Here is a 14,834-nt window from a genome sequence, read left to right on the forward strand (position 1 = left end):
GTGCATCCCCCGCTTCAGTTTTACAAAACAATTGATCTGAGTAAAATCCATATCTCATAATTACTATGTTTTTTTTCTCAATATAACGGTGCTGCTTTTGCACAGTGAGTTCACCCCAGCATCGCTGCACAGGCTGCTGATTGGATATTGAACCTATCATTTTTTTTTGTCATTCAACATACCAACCTTTAGCTCATGCTTCCAAAGACACACACACACACAAAAAAAAAAAAAGCTAGAGGCCGCACTGTGTCCATAATTTCTCCATTAATGACCCGATGGGTGAATCAATGAGGCTTTTTGGATTAGTGACGCACAAGCATACGATTGCATTTACTTTACGTTACACCACTGGCCATTACAAATGACAGATAATAGCCTGACTTGTGGATGTGTTCTCACATCCAGGTTGTCATCTCTCGTACCCTAAACTCTGCCGCTGATCTGCACCATGATTGATGAAAAAAACTCTTCTTTTGTTGAGACTGAACCTTAAAGCAGAGAGGTTGGACTGTGCTGTCTTTGAAACATCTTCCTTTCTGTTGTCATTCCCCATGACCTCCATTCGTGTGGCCTTCCACCCATGCATGCCATGAACCATGTGTCATTTGCCTTGCTGCTAACATGCTATGGCTTCTTTTTTACTTTGATCCTCTAACTTAGACTTCCTTTTTTTAAATCCTAAATTCAGTTGTACTTCTGTATTTCTGACCTTATTTTTCTATCTCTCTCCCTCTTTCTCTCCTGCTTCCCCTTTTCTCCGTGTCCTCTTCCTGTCTTCATGTGTGATCTTCTTGGACACCTATGGACCATGACATTGCCATACACACAAATTTTTCTCTCTGTTTGTGTTTTTATTATTCTTTTCTTTTTTTTGTTCCTGTCACTTGTGTTATGATTATCACTCAAAAAAAACAAAAAAAAACCCTCTGTTGTGGACATTGAAATACTATAATTGTCATCTGTGGTTGGTCGATAACCTCAGCTACCCTTGGTTGCCGATGTGTTACCTACAGTCTGGCAGCTCTTCTGCTGTCCATGCTGACTGTGCTCTGGCTCTCATAAACTGATTCTGTTCAAGGAGACAGAGGATAGTCTAAGCCTTTGAAATCTTGGGGCCCAGAATCCTTTGCTTTCTATGCCTTTTTTGACCCTTGTGCAGTCACACGCAAGATGAAAAAAAAAAAAAATTATGAAGAATCAAGACATTGGTTTCATGACGTTATTACAGGGTGCTCAGTACTTGCATCATTCTCAAATTTTGGGGATTTAGATTCTGTTGATATTTTGTTTTCATCTGTTTTCATGTTGTATATGAATAGATTTGGAAAGGGGAAATTTTAGAAGGTTTTTGTCAATGCTTCAAGTCGGACTTGGGTGCTCAGTTGGGATACTGTGTAGACAAAGTGTTGGCGCTTTGTTTTAGATACGATTAGTAACACATTCATAATGCCTTAATGTGATCTTGAGAGGGGTGATGAATAGAATAATTACCTTACACTGTTTGATTATGTGTCTACAATGTGCTAACCAGAAATGGCAATTGTAAAGAGACTTTTATTTTGGAATTTATTGCCTATCAAACAGACACATCATTCCACCGTTATGTCTAAAAAAAAATGACGTAAAAGCATGAACACTGCATGAAAGCTGACACAAGGCATGATCCAGTATTCATTGATGTGCTATGCAGCTGCTTTGGAGCTCCCCAGTCAAGCATTATGAATGTGTTAACCAGGTGAAGAGTACACATGCTGTGCCTAATTTCAGTTTTTTTGGATACAAGCTTGAAATGTCCTGCTGTACAAAAATGAGGAAAGATTTAAAAGAAGAAAAAAAAAAAATATTGGTTATGGTCAGAGTATTCATTTTTCAAGAGATTTTTATTAATTTTGGACATTATATTATGCTCACTTTCAAATACCGTATTATGTAATCGCCTTGTTAGGAGAGGACAGAAGGTTGGGCAGAAAAACTAATCATGTTTCGTGACAAAGTGTACATACTCTTTTCAAACTGACCTTCCAGAAATACAAGAAATACACTGGGGTTGTTGTTTTTTTTTTGTTTTTTTTTGTTTTTGACGGTTCTTGTTCTCTTTTTACCTGAAAGCAGAGAAATGTCTAAAACGTGCAACAGCTGTTAAACACTAAAAAAAATTTCATTTTCAATAATGTGAAATTATTCTATTCTCTGAGACATTTTTGTAAGTACATATCAGTGTATTTCCATGTAACCATTGTAGGGTTGAAATAAATTGTGTTTCTTTTTTCTTTCATGAAAGTAACGGCTTTCTGAAGCTTTAGTGACTGAACATACTAAGATGTGTGACGCAGTGCCGACTGTTCAAGGCCTCGATTGTGAAGCTGATTTTAGCAACTTTTTTGTCATCTGGAGCTTTAACGAAATGACTGTATTCTGCATTCAGTGTTGCATCACACCAATTCACGACTGTTACACCCAGATGTTGAAAGATTAGGAGCCTGGCTATAGCCTAAAAGAAGAAGATACAGTATGCATTCTGAACAAAAACATGAACAAATGGTATATACCGTATAGAGGCTTTGCAATTATACAACAATACTCTTTGATTTTCAGCTGTCATTTTTTTTTTATGTTATTGAAAACAGAATTATCATATCTGTTCGAATAAGGAGGCGTCAAAATTGTAATCGCAATTACATTATCAGACAAACATTAGCGTATCATATAGACAGGAAACTGTCATCTTATCATTTTTCAACCTTTTGAAAGAAACAAACAAACCGTGCAAAAATACAGCTTTTTTTTTTTTACTTTTACGTTTTCTCACCCATGCTGTCGTATGATCTCCATTTCAAAACATCCAGAGATGCATCTTTTTTTTTTTATTAGCTTTCATAAGTATCCAGCAGCCTAATATAGCACAAAAAGAGATTTTAATATGCAACTAGCCAAACATTGGAGCAAATCAGATGTGCGGCGGCATCATGAGAGCGATGGCTTGCTGAGCAGATTTTGGTTATACTAAGCTAAATACTAAAATGTTTGCATTGTACATTTCTGCAAACAACGGATACCATTAGATATTGTTGTCAGTCAGAGCAAGTGACGTTGCACAACAAGAGCTGCACAGACCTAGAGACGTAGCATATTAAGCGACTAATTGAAAGTTGCGTGGTATAATAATGACTTTAACAAGCTATAAAGTCCACTAAGGGTTGGGTGGAGGAGTGATGGAGGCGGACTGGTCAGGAAACACAGGACTTTGACTCCAGGAGACTGCTGTCCCGTGAGACAATATAAGTCGACGTTGACTTTACGCTAGTTACTTTAATGTTAGGCTCGTTATGTATATATGATATATAATGAGAAAGCTCGCCAAGGACAGTTGTTATTCATTTATGTAAGTTCCGTTTTAACGGTTGTTACGTTACAACAAGTTATTAATTGAACATAAAATATTATCTTTTCTCCTACGTTAACCAAGTTTTTGTCGCCAAAAACCTAGCTAATGCTTTCACAACGTTAACCAGGTGGCATTATGCATGTTTGCTAGCGAGATACAAGGCTGATTTATGAAGCATACTTTTGGGTTCTAAAATTGTAACATTCAACATATCCATGGTTTGCAGATGTACAATACCGACGTTTTCTTTTTCCCGAGACTGCTTTGCATAATTTACATGGTTAGACTTTTCCTTTGCCTGTCAAACATAGACCTGTGTCATTTTTATCAATCGATTGATGTCAAACAGTCTTGTTATTGAGGTACTCAAGCAATACATTTAGAACATTTAAAAAAAAAAAAAAAAAGCTCTTCTTCTAACAATGTTAATCAAGAGCCTCAAATCTCAAAAAAATGACGGTCAGAGTGTCGGGGACTCAAAGCCATCTATACAGTTTCCATTTGTTCAAACTTTTGTTCCACACTCTGCTCTAGACGTCATGAAAGTCCTGCAGAGTCATGAGAGGCAAGACGATGCAATGCATACATGGAGAGACCAGAATCACCTACAGCCATGATCAACAACACTTCGATGTGAGAGAATTAATAAAGCATTGATACATTTTCAGTAATCAGACACATGTGAATGGTGATTGTTTTGTCTGTCTCGGTACTAAGAACAACAGAGTCTGCATTGTGGTGACCAGTGAGAACAACTTTTACAGATGCATATTTAAAAGACAGAGTGCAGATGGGTCGGTGTTTCCCGTGATCATGAGAGGAGTCATATTAAAAATTAAAAAAAAAAAAAAAAACTCTTGAAGTATCCATGACTTTTTAAAAGAGACAAAACAGACTCTGGAAATACAAAATCATTCACTAAATTTACAAAAAAATATATATTTTTTTTGACGGCATACCATGTTACTCAACTTCCCATTTGAAAGGCTCAGTCCCACGAGGCTCCATTTGAAGCAGCCTGCAGCAAAGAGCACTTAAACTCCAAATAAGCAAATGTCAAAGGTTTTTGATTTGTAACTCGTGAAGAGGGCTTTCAGGGGGTTAAGGTGAACGTAGCTGGAGAGGCTCGCTGCCTGCTTAGGATGAAGGAGCGCCATAAAACGTGCTTCACCCTTGTACGCCTGAAGGCAAAATACCATTGATATGTGGTAAAGCCTGGATTCCCCAAACAGTAATAAGGACACAGGCAAAGAGACAGATATACCTTATATATATATATATATATATATATATATATATATATATATATATATATATATATATATATATATAGTTTAGCCTTTTTGGTAATTTCCTTTGGGCAGTTGTCATCTCTGAAAAATCCACCTCTGGCCTTCTTTCTATTGGCTGAACTGAGACTTGTATTCCTTCGATTTATTATCCCAGGCTGTTTAATCTCAACTAAGTTCTGTCACGAGGATAATAAGAGCTTACGACACCCTTGAGGTGTTCTTTGTCACTTGTTAGTCCCTCCTGTTGTTCATCAGTGCCTACTGAGTAATGATAGTGCTGATCAGTGCTGAGTGATTTTCATTTTTGCTCATCAGGATCTCCATCTAAATATGTGCATCAGACTTACTTGCATTGCTTATCAACAGAATGTTTCTCTTCCCCCGAAGCAAACGGTGCAGTCGCCCACTGCATACAGACCACAGCGACTTCAAGAGAAGAGACGCCCCTCTCTTTGCATAGCCTGAACAATCCCCTCAGTTTGTTAGCTCGATGTGCTTAATGAGGTGTTCATATTGATACAAATTCAGTGTGAATGAAGTGACAAGTGACATTTATTCCGTAATCTTTGAAACGTTCCACCGTTGTCTCTCATGTCTTTTATCCTCTTGTCATTTTCCTCAACTTCACATCAAGGCAGACTACATGTTGTTGTTTTTTTTGGGGGGGATTCAGACGGACATTTCATATTCTTATTCTGACTGAAGCGTTTCATATACAGCAAAAAACATAACACAGGATAGCCCACGGTAATCATCTCTGTTTAACAATATTGTCACTCTGTATCGAATTAGATACACAGTATTATGGAGTCCCATTGCTTCCTCCCTTCATCCTCTACTGCATAAAAATTAGGGTGGTTTTTTTTTCCAATCCAATATACACATCAGTTTGAAATCTTCATTTAAATGCCATAAATCCCATCCAGCCAGGCACACCGCCTCCTGCATATGAGGGAAGAGAGATCTTAATCAGTCAGGGAGGGAGTCAGTTGTCAGCATCGCTCTGCTTCCTTGTGCCCAAGACGAAAAAAGGGAACCTTGAAGCTCATGTTATTGGAGGAGCAGTGCCACACTGTGGCACAGCTCTGACGGAGGATGCAAACAAGGGAGCCATAGTAGGAACTCTATCGAGCAAAATAAGGTCAATGCAATACACATCTATGGTCTGTATTTGCCTGCTCTAATGTCTACACTTCATGAAAGCTGCACTCAAAATATATGTATTTTTCATTTCAGTGAAATAGTCAAATTCAAGCCATGATTTTTGTCAACATCAGGTTGAAACTATTCGATGGACTGTGGCACTAGTGGAATATTGCCTTCCCTACATAAGAGGCTTCATCAGTGACTCCTGGCGAGTCCCAGATATTCACATCAGTCCGGGTTGCTCACACCATGAGAGCCCTTAAGATCATCATTTTCAGCGTGTAGTGTGTTCAAACGGGAAAAGTGACAAAATGAAGTACACTCAAAAGAAGTTACTATGCATACTAAAACATGCACGAGTTCACGAGTGTGCTGTTGATGAACACGACTGTATTTTCCATAATGCAATGCAGAAAAGAAATAGAGAGGCTACTTCCAGCTACGATTAAAACAGTATGCCGGTGGGGATGAGGCGGCTCTAGAGTGATTCCCAGTGTAATTATTTCTGTCAGCGCCAGCATCCCACCATTTCCTGTTCGTCAAAACTACAATGATTTCTAGTATAGTAACCTCAAAGACATGGCCTGTTTTACACCTCGGTCGAACCATCTTGTCCTCTCTGTCTGCTCTATATTGCTCCTCAAATTTGGTTGTTTCGTCTTCAGCAGTGTTGCTCCTCTACTATATAATGTGCCAGGCGTTTTGGGAGTTTTTGTTGTCTCTGCCATGTACAACAGCGCTTGAAGTGCACAGAGAATTGATCTATTGATGTTTCAGTGTGTGGTCCGTCTAGTGAAATGAGTTTTGCCTCACTGCTGCCGTTTAAATGTCTCCTACGAAATGACATTCCCATACGACTGAATCACACTCTCAATTCAATTTCTCAGGTCAAGGTCCGAGTTTTAAAACGTGAATGAATGTAGTAAATCGAAATATGACACAACTTGCTAAAAATAGAATCGTTATATAGGTAAAAAAAACATCACTATAAATTTGGTTTAAAGTGACTATGAAACTGAAACAACACAAAAACTAAAAAAGTACTTGGTTATTTTAGGTATACTTGGTTCAGACGTGACATGAACAGCAGTATCCTGTGTTTTTAGAGCAATGCACCACTCTGATATCATCCCTATGTGGACTTCTGTGAACTCATTTAAAACCTACAAAATGTACAATGCAGTTTTGTTGTATGAGACTGTCATTTTTAGGAGGCTGCTTTAACTGTACTTCCACCGTCTGATGAATACTTTCATTTAGATTTGACCTTGTTGTTTTGAGCTGGAGCAATCTATCATCCATAAATATCGTGGAAGTTATTTCATAACCGTTTCCCCTAAATTCAGCCTGACATATTCAGTGTCTTTAGAAACTGATGGATTTTTTAAGATAATTAAATCACATGGCATGTTTTACAAAAATGAGTTTGTCAGGCCGGAGTTTGAGAAATGAAATGTAAAAGTCTTCATGCATACAGTCCTACGCTTTCCAATCAGTATTTAAATGCGTCTTCTGGTGCTATAATGATGTGTAAATTGACTGCCAATATAAAAGTTTTTCATCAATGTACTAGCACAAGAGTCTGACAGATTGTCTATGCTGGACAGTGACCAGTTATTGATTTTCTCAGGTAATGTGTGGTTTTCAGTGAAATTGAGGCTCATCACATGCAGTCCGTTATCAGCAGACTTCTGGTGGAACCGGCTCAGTACTGTACCTGACAAGCCTGTAAAGAGAAATGTTTCTGTAGTCCGTGCTGACACAAAGATTTGTGTGAGAGAACCCCCCCCCCCCCTCCCCCTCCCCTCCTGGCACTGAATACATGCCACGTGATTTATTGTGCCTGTTAAAATGCAAATGAAGCAATTGGCATAGGAAAAACAAGTGTTGTCTGCAACACTGCAGCCACCTATAAGCCCACGGAGCTGTGGCACGCTCCTGCTATTTTGATCACAGCCTTCAGAGAGCGTATGAAGATGTTTTATTCAAATGATTGACCATGGCTGTGCTTTCTGTCACACAGGTGCAGTAAACATGTTTGAATAATTTAGATTTGTCATGTCGCAAAGCCTGTGCCACAATGGCTGTCCGCAAGGTTTCAAGAAGTTCCCCCGAGTGCAAATTGTGCATCGTGAAAGGCTGTCTTAAAAGACCTCTATTTTGGAATCGGTATTTTAAAGCTGAATGTGGGTCACAGGACTGTCCCACTTCAAAGGCCCAGAGAGTTGTGGTCCTCATCTGCCTTGATTTGTGTCAGTTACTTTAACGGTGCGTTCAGGCAGGGCTTGTCAACTCGTAAAGTCTGGAAATTTGAAATGTCAGTGGTAAATGTGTCAAATAAACTGGACCAATGTAGAATATAATGGAAGCCATGGTTAAAATGAGTGGCCTGGACATATTCATCACGACATACACAGTTTAAAACATTAGCAAAATATCATGAGAGCCATGTCAAAGTCAAAATGTGAACTTATAATGGTTCAGTCAAGTGTTAACAGTCAAGTGTGGTTTTTAAATGATGGAAGGGTTTAGCTGGTCGCCCCAAATCCCATTTGATTGGATAATGTGCGTTCCCAAGCGCAGGACGAGTCTCTGGAAAATGCTTCAATATTCTACAGGCAGAGAGATGAGATACGAAGAGATAGCGGAACCATTAACGCAGGGATTAGAAGATTAATTTCACTGGGTCTTTAATCATCCTACAGTTGGTTATTCTTGTAATTTTAACATAAACAAGCAACAGTGTAACAACCCACTTGCTGCATTATGATCTGGTCCGTTGAGGCGGTGCAGAAACCGGTTTCTGTTGTGATAAATCAGCCTCGTAAAAAAGGGAAGCTCCAGACGTCCTGGCACAGGAATTCTGACCAAAAAATAAATCCTGATGTTCATGTTGGATGGTTTGGACCAAATTGTGTTGTAGCTGCAGTAAATATGTTGATGTGAGGGAACATCGTCTACATTTGGCCTAGTGTCTGTGATAACTGGGCCGAGAATTTCAGGGTACAAAACCCTTATAGTTTTTTTTAACCATTTTTACAAAGCTGTGACAAGCACTGCAGGGGATGATGTATTTTTTGTCGGCCAACCTCAGAAGTTAGCTTGACGCTAGTTCCCTCTACAAAAAGCCAATGGGATTCATCCATTGGATTCTGGATTATTGCAGAAAATAAGCACAAGTTTATGATACATACACGTTTTGTTCAGCACGTTAATCTTCACAGATGAACACAATGATTTTGGAATAGTTACTACAATTGGCAGAAGTAAGAAGCTAACGTTAAGCTACAAATTAGCAACACCGTGTGAGTTGTTAGGCGGACTAGTTGGTAGTGTTGACGTTTTGTAGTCTCACTTAGCCACTAGTAAGCAACCATTTAAGCTTCCATATTCTCGAGACCTCATTTCAGGCATCTAACCAAAAACCCATACCAAAAAGAAAAGAAAAAGAAAATGCTCTATATGCTGCGTTCATACTGTTCATACTGTAGGTCCAGTGATACAGACCTGCAAAACATATATCGCATTGAGTCTATTTCCTGCTCCTCATCCCCATCTTCAAGGACGAGGGTATTATCAGTTTACATAGATTCAGGAGATGTTCCTCAACCTGCAGCGCTCACATTCTCCTCAGACAGGTTGATGAGCCCTTGATCCTTTACAGACACTTGCAAGTGATAGCCACAATCTTTACTGCCTCAAGCAGAGCCTCCCTAATGTAAGAGAGACATTCATTTCACCAAAAAAAAAAGCCTTAATCTGTCATTGGGTTCTGAAAAGTCTGTGTGAAAAGCCGGCTCTGCGTCCTGTGGTTCTACCTTCATGTCCTTTTAGTTGGACAACATCAAGGTGGCCACTATGAAAAACATACCACCCACCACTACTCAAAAGGCTGAAAAGGCACCCAGCAGCACAATGTGGGTAAGTTGAAAAGATTCAACTTCATGCAAATCCCCTTTGAAGCACAGGAGCAACAACCTGGAGACATCCAATCGCACTCATTTTGATTCCCTCGGGAAACAGAAATAGATGTTTTGTTTTCCACTCAAAAATACTTCCCAATTCTCTTTGCGATTCAACTTAAATGGGCCCCCGGAGTAAGAATAACAAAAAAAGATGTGTTGAAAACCATTCACATCCATAATGCACTGTGAGTCAGTAAGTAAGCATTGTACCACAAGTGGGTTTTTTTCCCTGTTTGAAGTATTGTGGTAAGTAGCTTGTGTTTTATCCCCGTAAAGTGAAAATCGGGCTGCATGTTGTGTGTTTTTGACAGTTCAATCTCTTGTCAGGATTTTTCCAAAAGTGAATAGAGGACAAAGAAAATAATTGTCGGCAAAACTTGACAGAGGTCAAAGTTTTCCTCAAAGAAATCTTGAGCTTTTCCTGCTAAGATGGACTTGCTGGTTGCATGCAAAGATGGAAATTTGGCTACCATTTGATCGCCCAGGTTTGTTCATCAAATGCCAAAAAAACCAACGATGAGAGCTATCCGAAAGCCGTCGTTGAAATGCAAAGCCGCAAAGCCCTGAGCCAGCCTTGGACCTCCAAATCCTGCTTATTCCATCCCGCCTATAAAACTGCACGTACATTTGTTTGTATGGAATAATCTGACAGAGAAAATAACCTTTGCCCTCAAAGTGGAATTCTAAATGTGTTGACAGCTTGCGTATGTTGAGATAAACAGCTGCTCAGATAACCTTTTCTAACCTTTACGTTCCTTAAGAAAGTTTCGAAGCAGCTGTAAAAACGATTCGGTGTGGTTAGTCTCTTTGTAGGGAGTGTAAGAGTGGGGGGGGGGGGGGGGGGGCTGTCCTATGACCCACATCCCCTATATTATCTTTGAGGAACAATCAGTTGCGTTGTTTGTTTTTCTATGATATATTTCTAGCAAATAGATAGTAATTACCATTTATGTCTACTCGAGTGGTCTGCTTCTGTAAATCTAGGGTATGAACACGGATGCTTGCAAGAATGTCTTTCTAAATGTATCCCAATAAGAAAGTTAGTCAAGACACGAATGGCTCAAAACATGACTAGTGTGAAAGTAGTGTGTACAGTACAGTGCAATATAATATTTGTTTGTATATAGTATACAAGCCAACTCCATTTCTTCCCTGGAAGTCCTGTGATTGTGTGTGAAATTGAACACCTCAAGTGTGTCGGCCATGATGATTTTTCAAAAGTAAATATCAAGTAGCTATAATGAAAGCAGGGATGGTTTCACTATCGTTTCAATGTATTCATTTCCCGATGGCTCTCGTGTGACGTGTCTCCCAACTTCCCGCCGAAAGAGCGACACACTTGAGGTTGTGACGGCTGAAACCCGAAGCGGTTTATTAAAAGCTTGACTGCATTCCTCATCATCTCTCTCTCTCCCTCTCTCTTTCTAACTTTCTTTCTGTCCCCTCTCCCTCATGTTAAACCCTTTCCTCTCCCCTAACTCCTCTTCTCCTCCTCTTTTTTTCCTGCCTGTTTTTGCTTGTGTATTCCCCTCTCCCTGTCCTTGTCCTTCAGATGCCGCGGTCGGTGGCTCAGGCCTGGGCACCGGAGCTATCGTAGGCATCCTCATTGTTGTCTTTTTCCTGCTGTTGGTGGGCGTGGACGTCACCTGCTACTTCCTCAACAAGTGTGGGCTCCTCATGTGCATCGCTGTGAACTTCTGTGGGAAGGCCGGACCCGGCGCTAAGAGCAAGGACATTGAGGAGGGCCAGGCAGCATTCACGTAAGTGAACAACATTAGCGTCTTGCAGCTCATTGTTTTTGGCAGCTTTTCTCAAGGACGTTTCGACATCGAGGCAAAGTTAGCGACTTGGTGGAGACCAAAGCAGAGCTAAAAAAAAAAGGGACTTGATGTTGAACTTAAATTCTTCAGGTGGACACAAACGTGACTCAAGATGAATTAGAATGTTTTGTTTGAGCTGGAAACAGAATCGTTTACTAACATGTTCATCATAAAAACTCTACACTATGATGTCAAAAGTGTTTACAGCTTGTTTTTAGCTGCTCCAAGTTTCCAAAAGAATTGATCGCATTAAACGTGGCAACAGAGTGAGATGAGAAGACTGAGATCAGTTAATGCATTCAGGAACCCGTACCGTATTGAACCGAATTCCAGTACCTTTGGTTTAACAAACGCTTAGTCAGCAGCTGTGATACTGATTGGGAGGCTAATTTTGGGGATAGAAAAACAGAAAAAAAACCAAAACATAACGGACGATTCCTAAAGTGTCTTTTAATAAAAACAAAAACGCTGAACTATGCATAACTTTAAGCCTTAATAAAATTGAAGTATGTTAGTTGTATGATTCACAGAATGTACAGAGTATAAATAGGTGTTACTTGAAGCTGTAGCCTCTTTGTTCACCAGTGCTTGTTGTCTTTGTGCTGAACTGGGCTAAACACTTCCTGGACCTATTGCCAGTCCAGTTCAGTAAACTGGATTCACTCCATCTCTACTACATATTTTCATGTACATAATATTTCATTTAGCTCAGCAACTACATCCTGTCTTTCAAAGATTATTATTTTGATAACATTATATGATTATATTAATAGAGCAGGGATGCTTTGATCATTACAATTGAAATTACAACTTCAAAAGTGTTCAAATGAACAGATTGAAATTGTTGAAAATGTTGAATTAGTCCTAAAAATAGAATGTAGAATTAGACCTTTGTAAACATCTAATCGTGTCAAAATGAATTGATTCCATGTTGGCCTTTGTTTAATCAAAATTCCGTTAAACGTGTTGACTGTCTCTCACTGTCTCCCAGCTGTGAACTTCAACAACAAATAGATATTTCAGCTAAACGGCTCACATTAAATATGTACAGCGCTGATATTTGGCACTTTAGATCTTAACATGTCACTCCCAGCTAGAAAACACTTTAAAGCTCGGCACAATCAGAGAGCAGCGCGACGATAACAGACGAGCCCCCAGGGGAAGCCTACAATCAGAGCCTGCAGGTGGAGGATGATCAAATGGTGGAATGAGGGAATTACAGAGAGTGTGGTACAGCTTCAAGGTCGATGCCGGTGCTTTCGCATGTTATAACCACATTGTTTCTGATCACCACACTGTTCCGTTATGTAGACGTTCCTGTTACATGTGTTACAGAGGGTAGATAGTGTCACTGTGTACCGCTGTGACCGAAGCATAGAAGGCCATGCTCTTCTGGGAGCCGTCGATGTTTAACATATTAAGAGGAGATCAAGTTATTGTTGGCTAACTGTCCGTCGCCATCTGACAACAGGAAAGATGAGTCTAAGGAGCCAATTGTTGAGGTGAGAACGGAGGAAGAACAAACCCCAAACCAAGGAGGGGGTCCCACCGAGCCCAACGAGACCACGCCCTTAACAGAACCCGAGTGAGTATGGAGCAGGACCACTTCCTCAGTCTAGGGAGTGTCCCAGACTTTGGCCTACCTGCATGAAATCTTCATCGAGAGGTGAACCAAATCATTGGGTTACAATCAGTTCTGGCCAGGCCCAGACTAGATTTAGTGTAAACACCATAGGGTAGTACTGACACAATGTATTTCATGTGAAGGACACGGGTGCAAACCATGCTGAACTGATTATACTGTAAAGTACAAGACTATTAGTCACAGATTTAGACCAGGTCTGGATGCATGACCACTAAACCATCACAGCCATGTGTATGCGCTAAGTTTCGACTAAGAAATATTCATTATTTAACTCGTAATTTTGACTTTAAAAGGCATCATTTTGTAACTTGATAAGTACAACTTAGTGTTGTGTCAATTCATATTTTCATGCTGCTCTCCCAGTAGTATTTGAGAAAATGTGTCCCTGACTAAAGACATCCCCAGTACAGATCATTTAAGTTGGTGTTGTTACTTTTACACATCTGTGCGACTGAATAATCAAACCAACAACTCAACACCAATCTTCAGCGGAGTTGAAGCTAGTCCAAAGTGGGGCTGACACTTCAGACAAACAGCTTTGTCCCTTTATGGGGAAAAAAAAGCATATTAGCATTCTAATTCCCCAAACTCCCACCTCCTTTCTGTAGTTCACTGTTGTATTATTTCTTTTTGTTTACCCCTCCACAAATATTTTGTCGCTAACATTTTTGATTGTGCAGATTTTTACTTTTTCACTGCAGCACAGTAGCACTCACTCTGCCTTGTTTATCCCCTGACCTGCACTCTCCCTCTCCCCCTTTATTTCTATTGTCCTTCTTCTTTTTTTCCTTCACTTTTCTCGTGGCTCTCTATGTGTGCTCACTCCTCCCTCTTCTCCCTTGTTTGTCCTGCCCCTCCCCACCAAACAGGCCTGCTGCTGCAGACACCACCTCCACCGTGGTAAACTTGCTCCCCTCCACTGCCACTAACTCAGTTGCTGAGAGCTTTAGCACGGCGCAGAGCAGTCCTGCTAGCGAGAGCACCGCGCTAACCATCAGCGCCTCCAGCCCGACCAAAGCCGCCCCCGCCAAGGCCTCCCCCAAAAACAGCCCTGCTGCCCAGTCCAGTCCGCTTAATGCTAACACCCAACCTGATGTTGGGCCCCTGGTCGACCTGAGCGACAGCCCTAAAGCTCCCCCCTCGTCCAACCCAACACCCCCCGTCTCAGAGCCAGTCAGCCCGCCCTCCGCTAATGCCGACGGGCCACAGAGCCAGCCTGACACAGTCAAAGCCCCTGACAGCGCCCAGAATAAGGACTTACAAGTAGACGGCCCGGCCAAGGATGCACCCAATGCCCCGTGCACAGACTCGACCACACCAGCCCACAATGAGTATGAACACTTCCATAACCCCGTTCCTCACCTTGTCACCTTGTCACCTCTGCTCTGGTAGCATCCCTGTAGCCCACAAGTGAGTCATTGTTAAAGGAAAAATTCACCCTCAAATGCAGACACTGTTTTTGGTGTCATATACCGACATGAACGTCTTTGCACCTGCCAGGAACAGAAGGAAACTTTTAGGTGTGTGTATGTGTGTTAAATTATTATCAAGCTTATTATTTCCAAAAACTTCCCAAGC

At 40.6% G+C, this 14,834-nt stretch overlaps 1 protein-coding gene across 7 annotated transcripts in view; it reads left to right on the plus strand.

The window, feature by feature from the left end:
• Positions 1-14,834, plus strand: part of ncam1a (neural cell adhesion molecule 1a) — a 233,470-nt gene that overhangs the window by 212,450 nt on the left and 6,186 nt on the right. For 3 of the 7 annotated variants that reach the window (XM_068715650.1, XM_068715643.1, XM_068715644.1), the window contains 3 exons: positions 11,344-11,551; positions 13,083-13,196; positions 14,126-14,587. In XM_068715650.1, the coding sequence (XP_068571751.1) occupies positions 11,344-11,551; positions 13,083-13,196; positions 14,126-14,587 (784 nt within the window). Of the gene's footprint in view, positions 1-985; positions 4,065-11,343; positions 11,552-13,082; positions 13,197-14,125; positions 14,588-14,834 lie in introns of those variants that run through there. The other 4 variants (XM_068715645.1, XM_068715646.1, XM_068715648.1 and 1 more) reach the window with 2 other exon arrangements.

Source organism: Cebidichthys violaceus, unplaced genomic scaffold (genome assembly GCF_023349555.1).
Source record: "Cebidichthys violaceus isolate CVI_PGR_0920_01 unplaced genomic scaffold, fCebVio1.0.p SCAF_20, whole genome shotgun sequence".
Classification (NCBI taxonomy): domain Eukaryota; kingdom Metazoa; phylum Chordata; class Actinopteri; order Perciformes; family Stichaeidae; genus Cebidichthys; species Cebidichthys violaceus.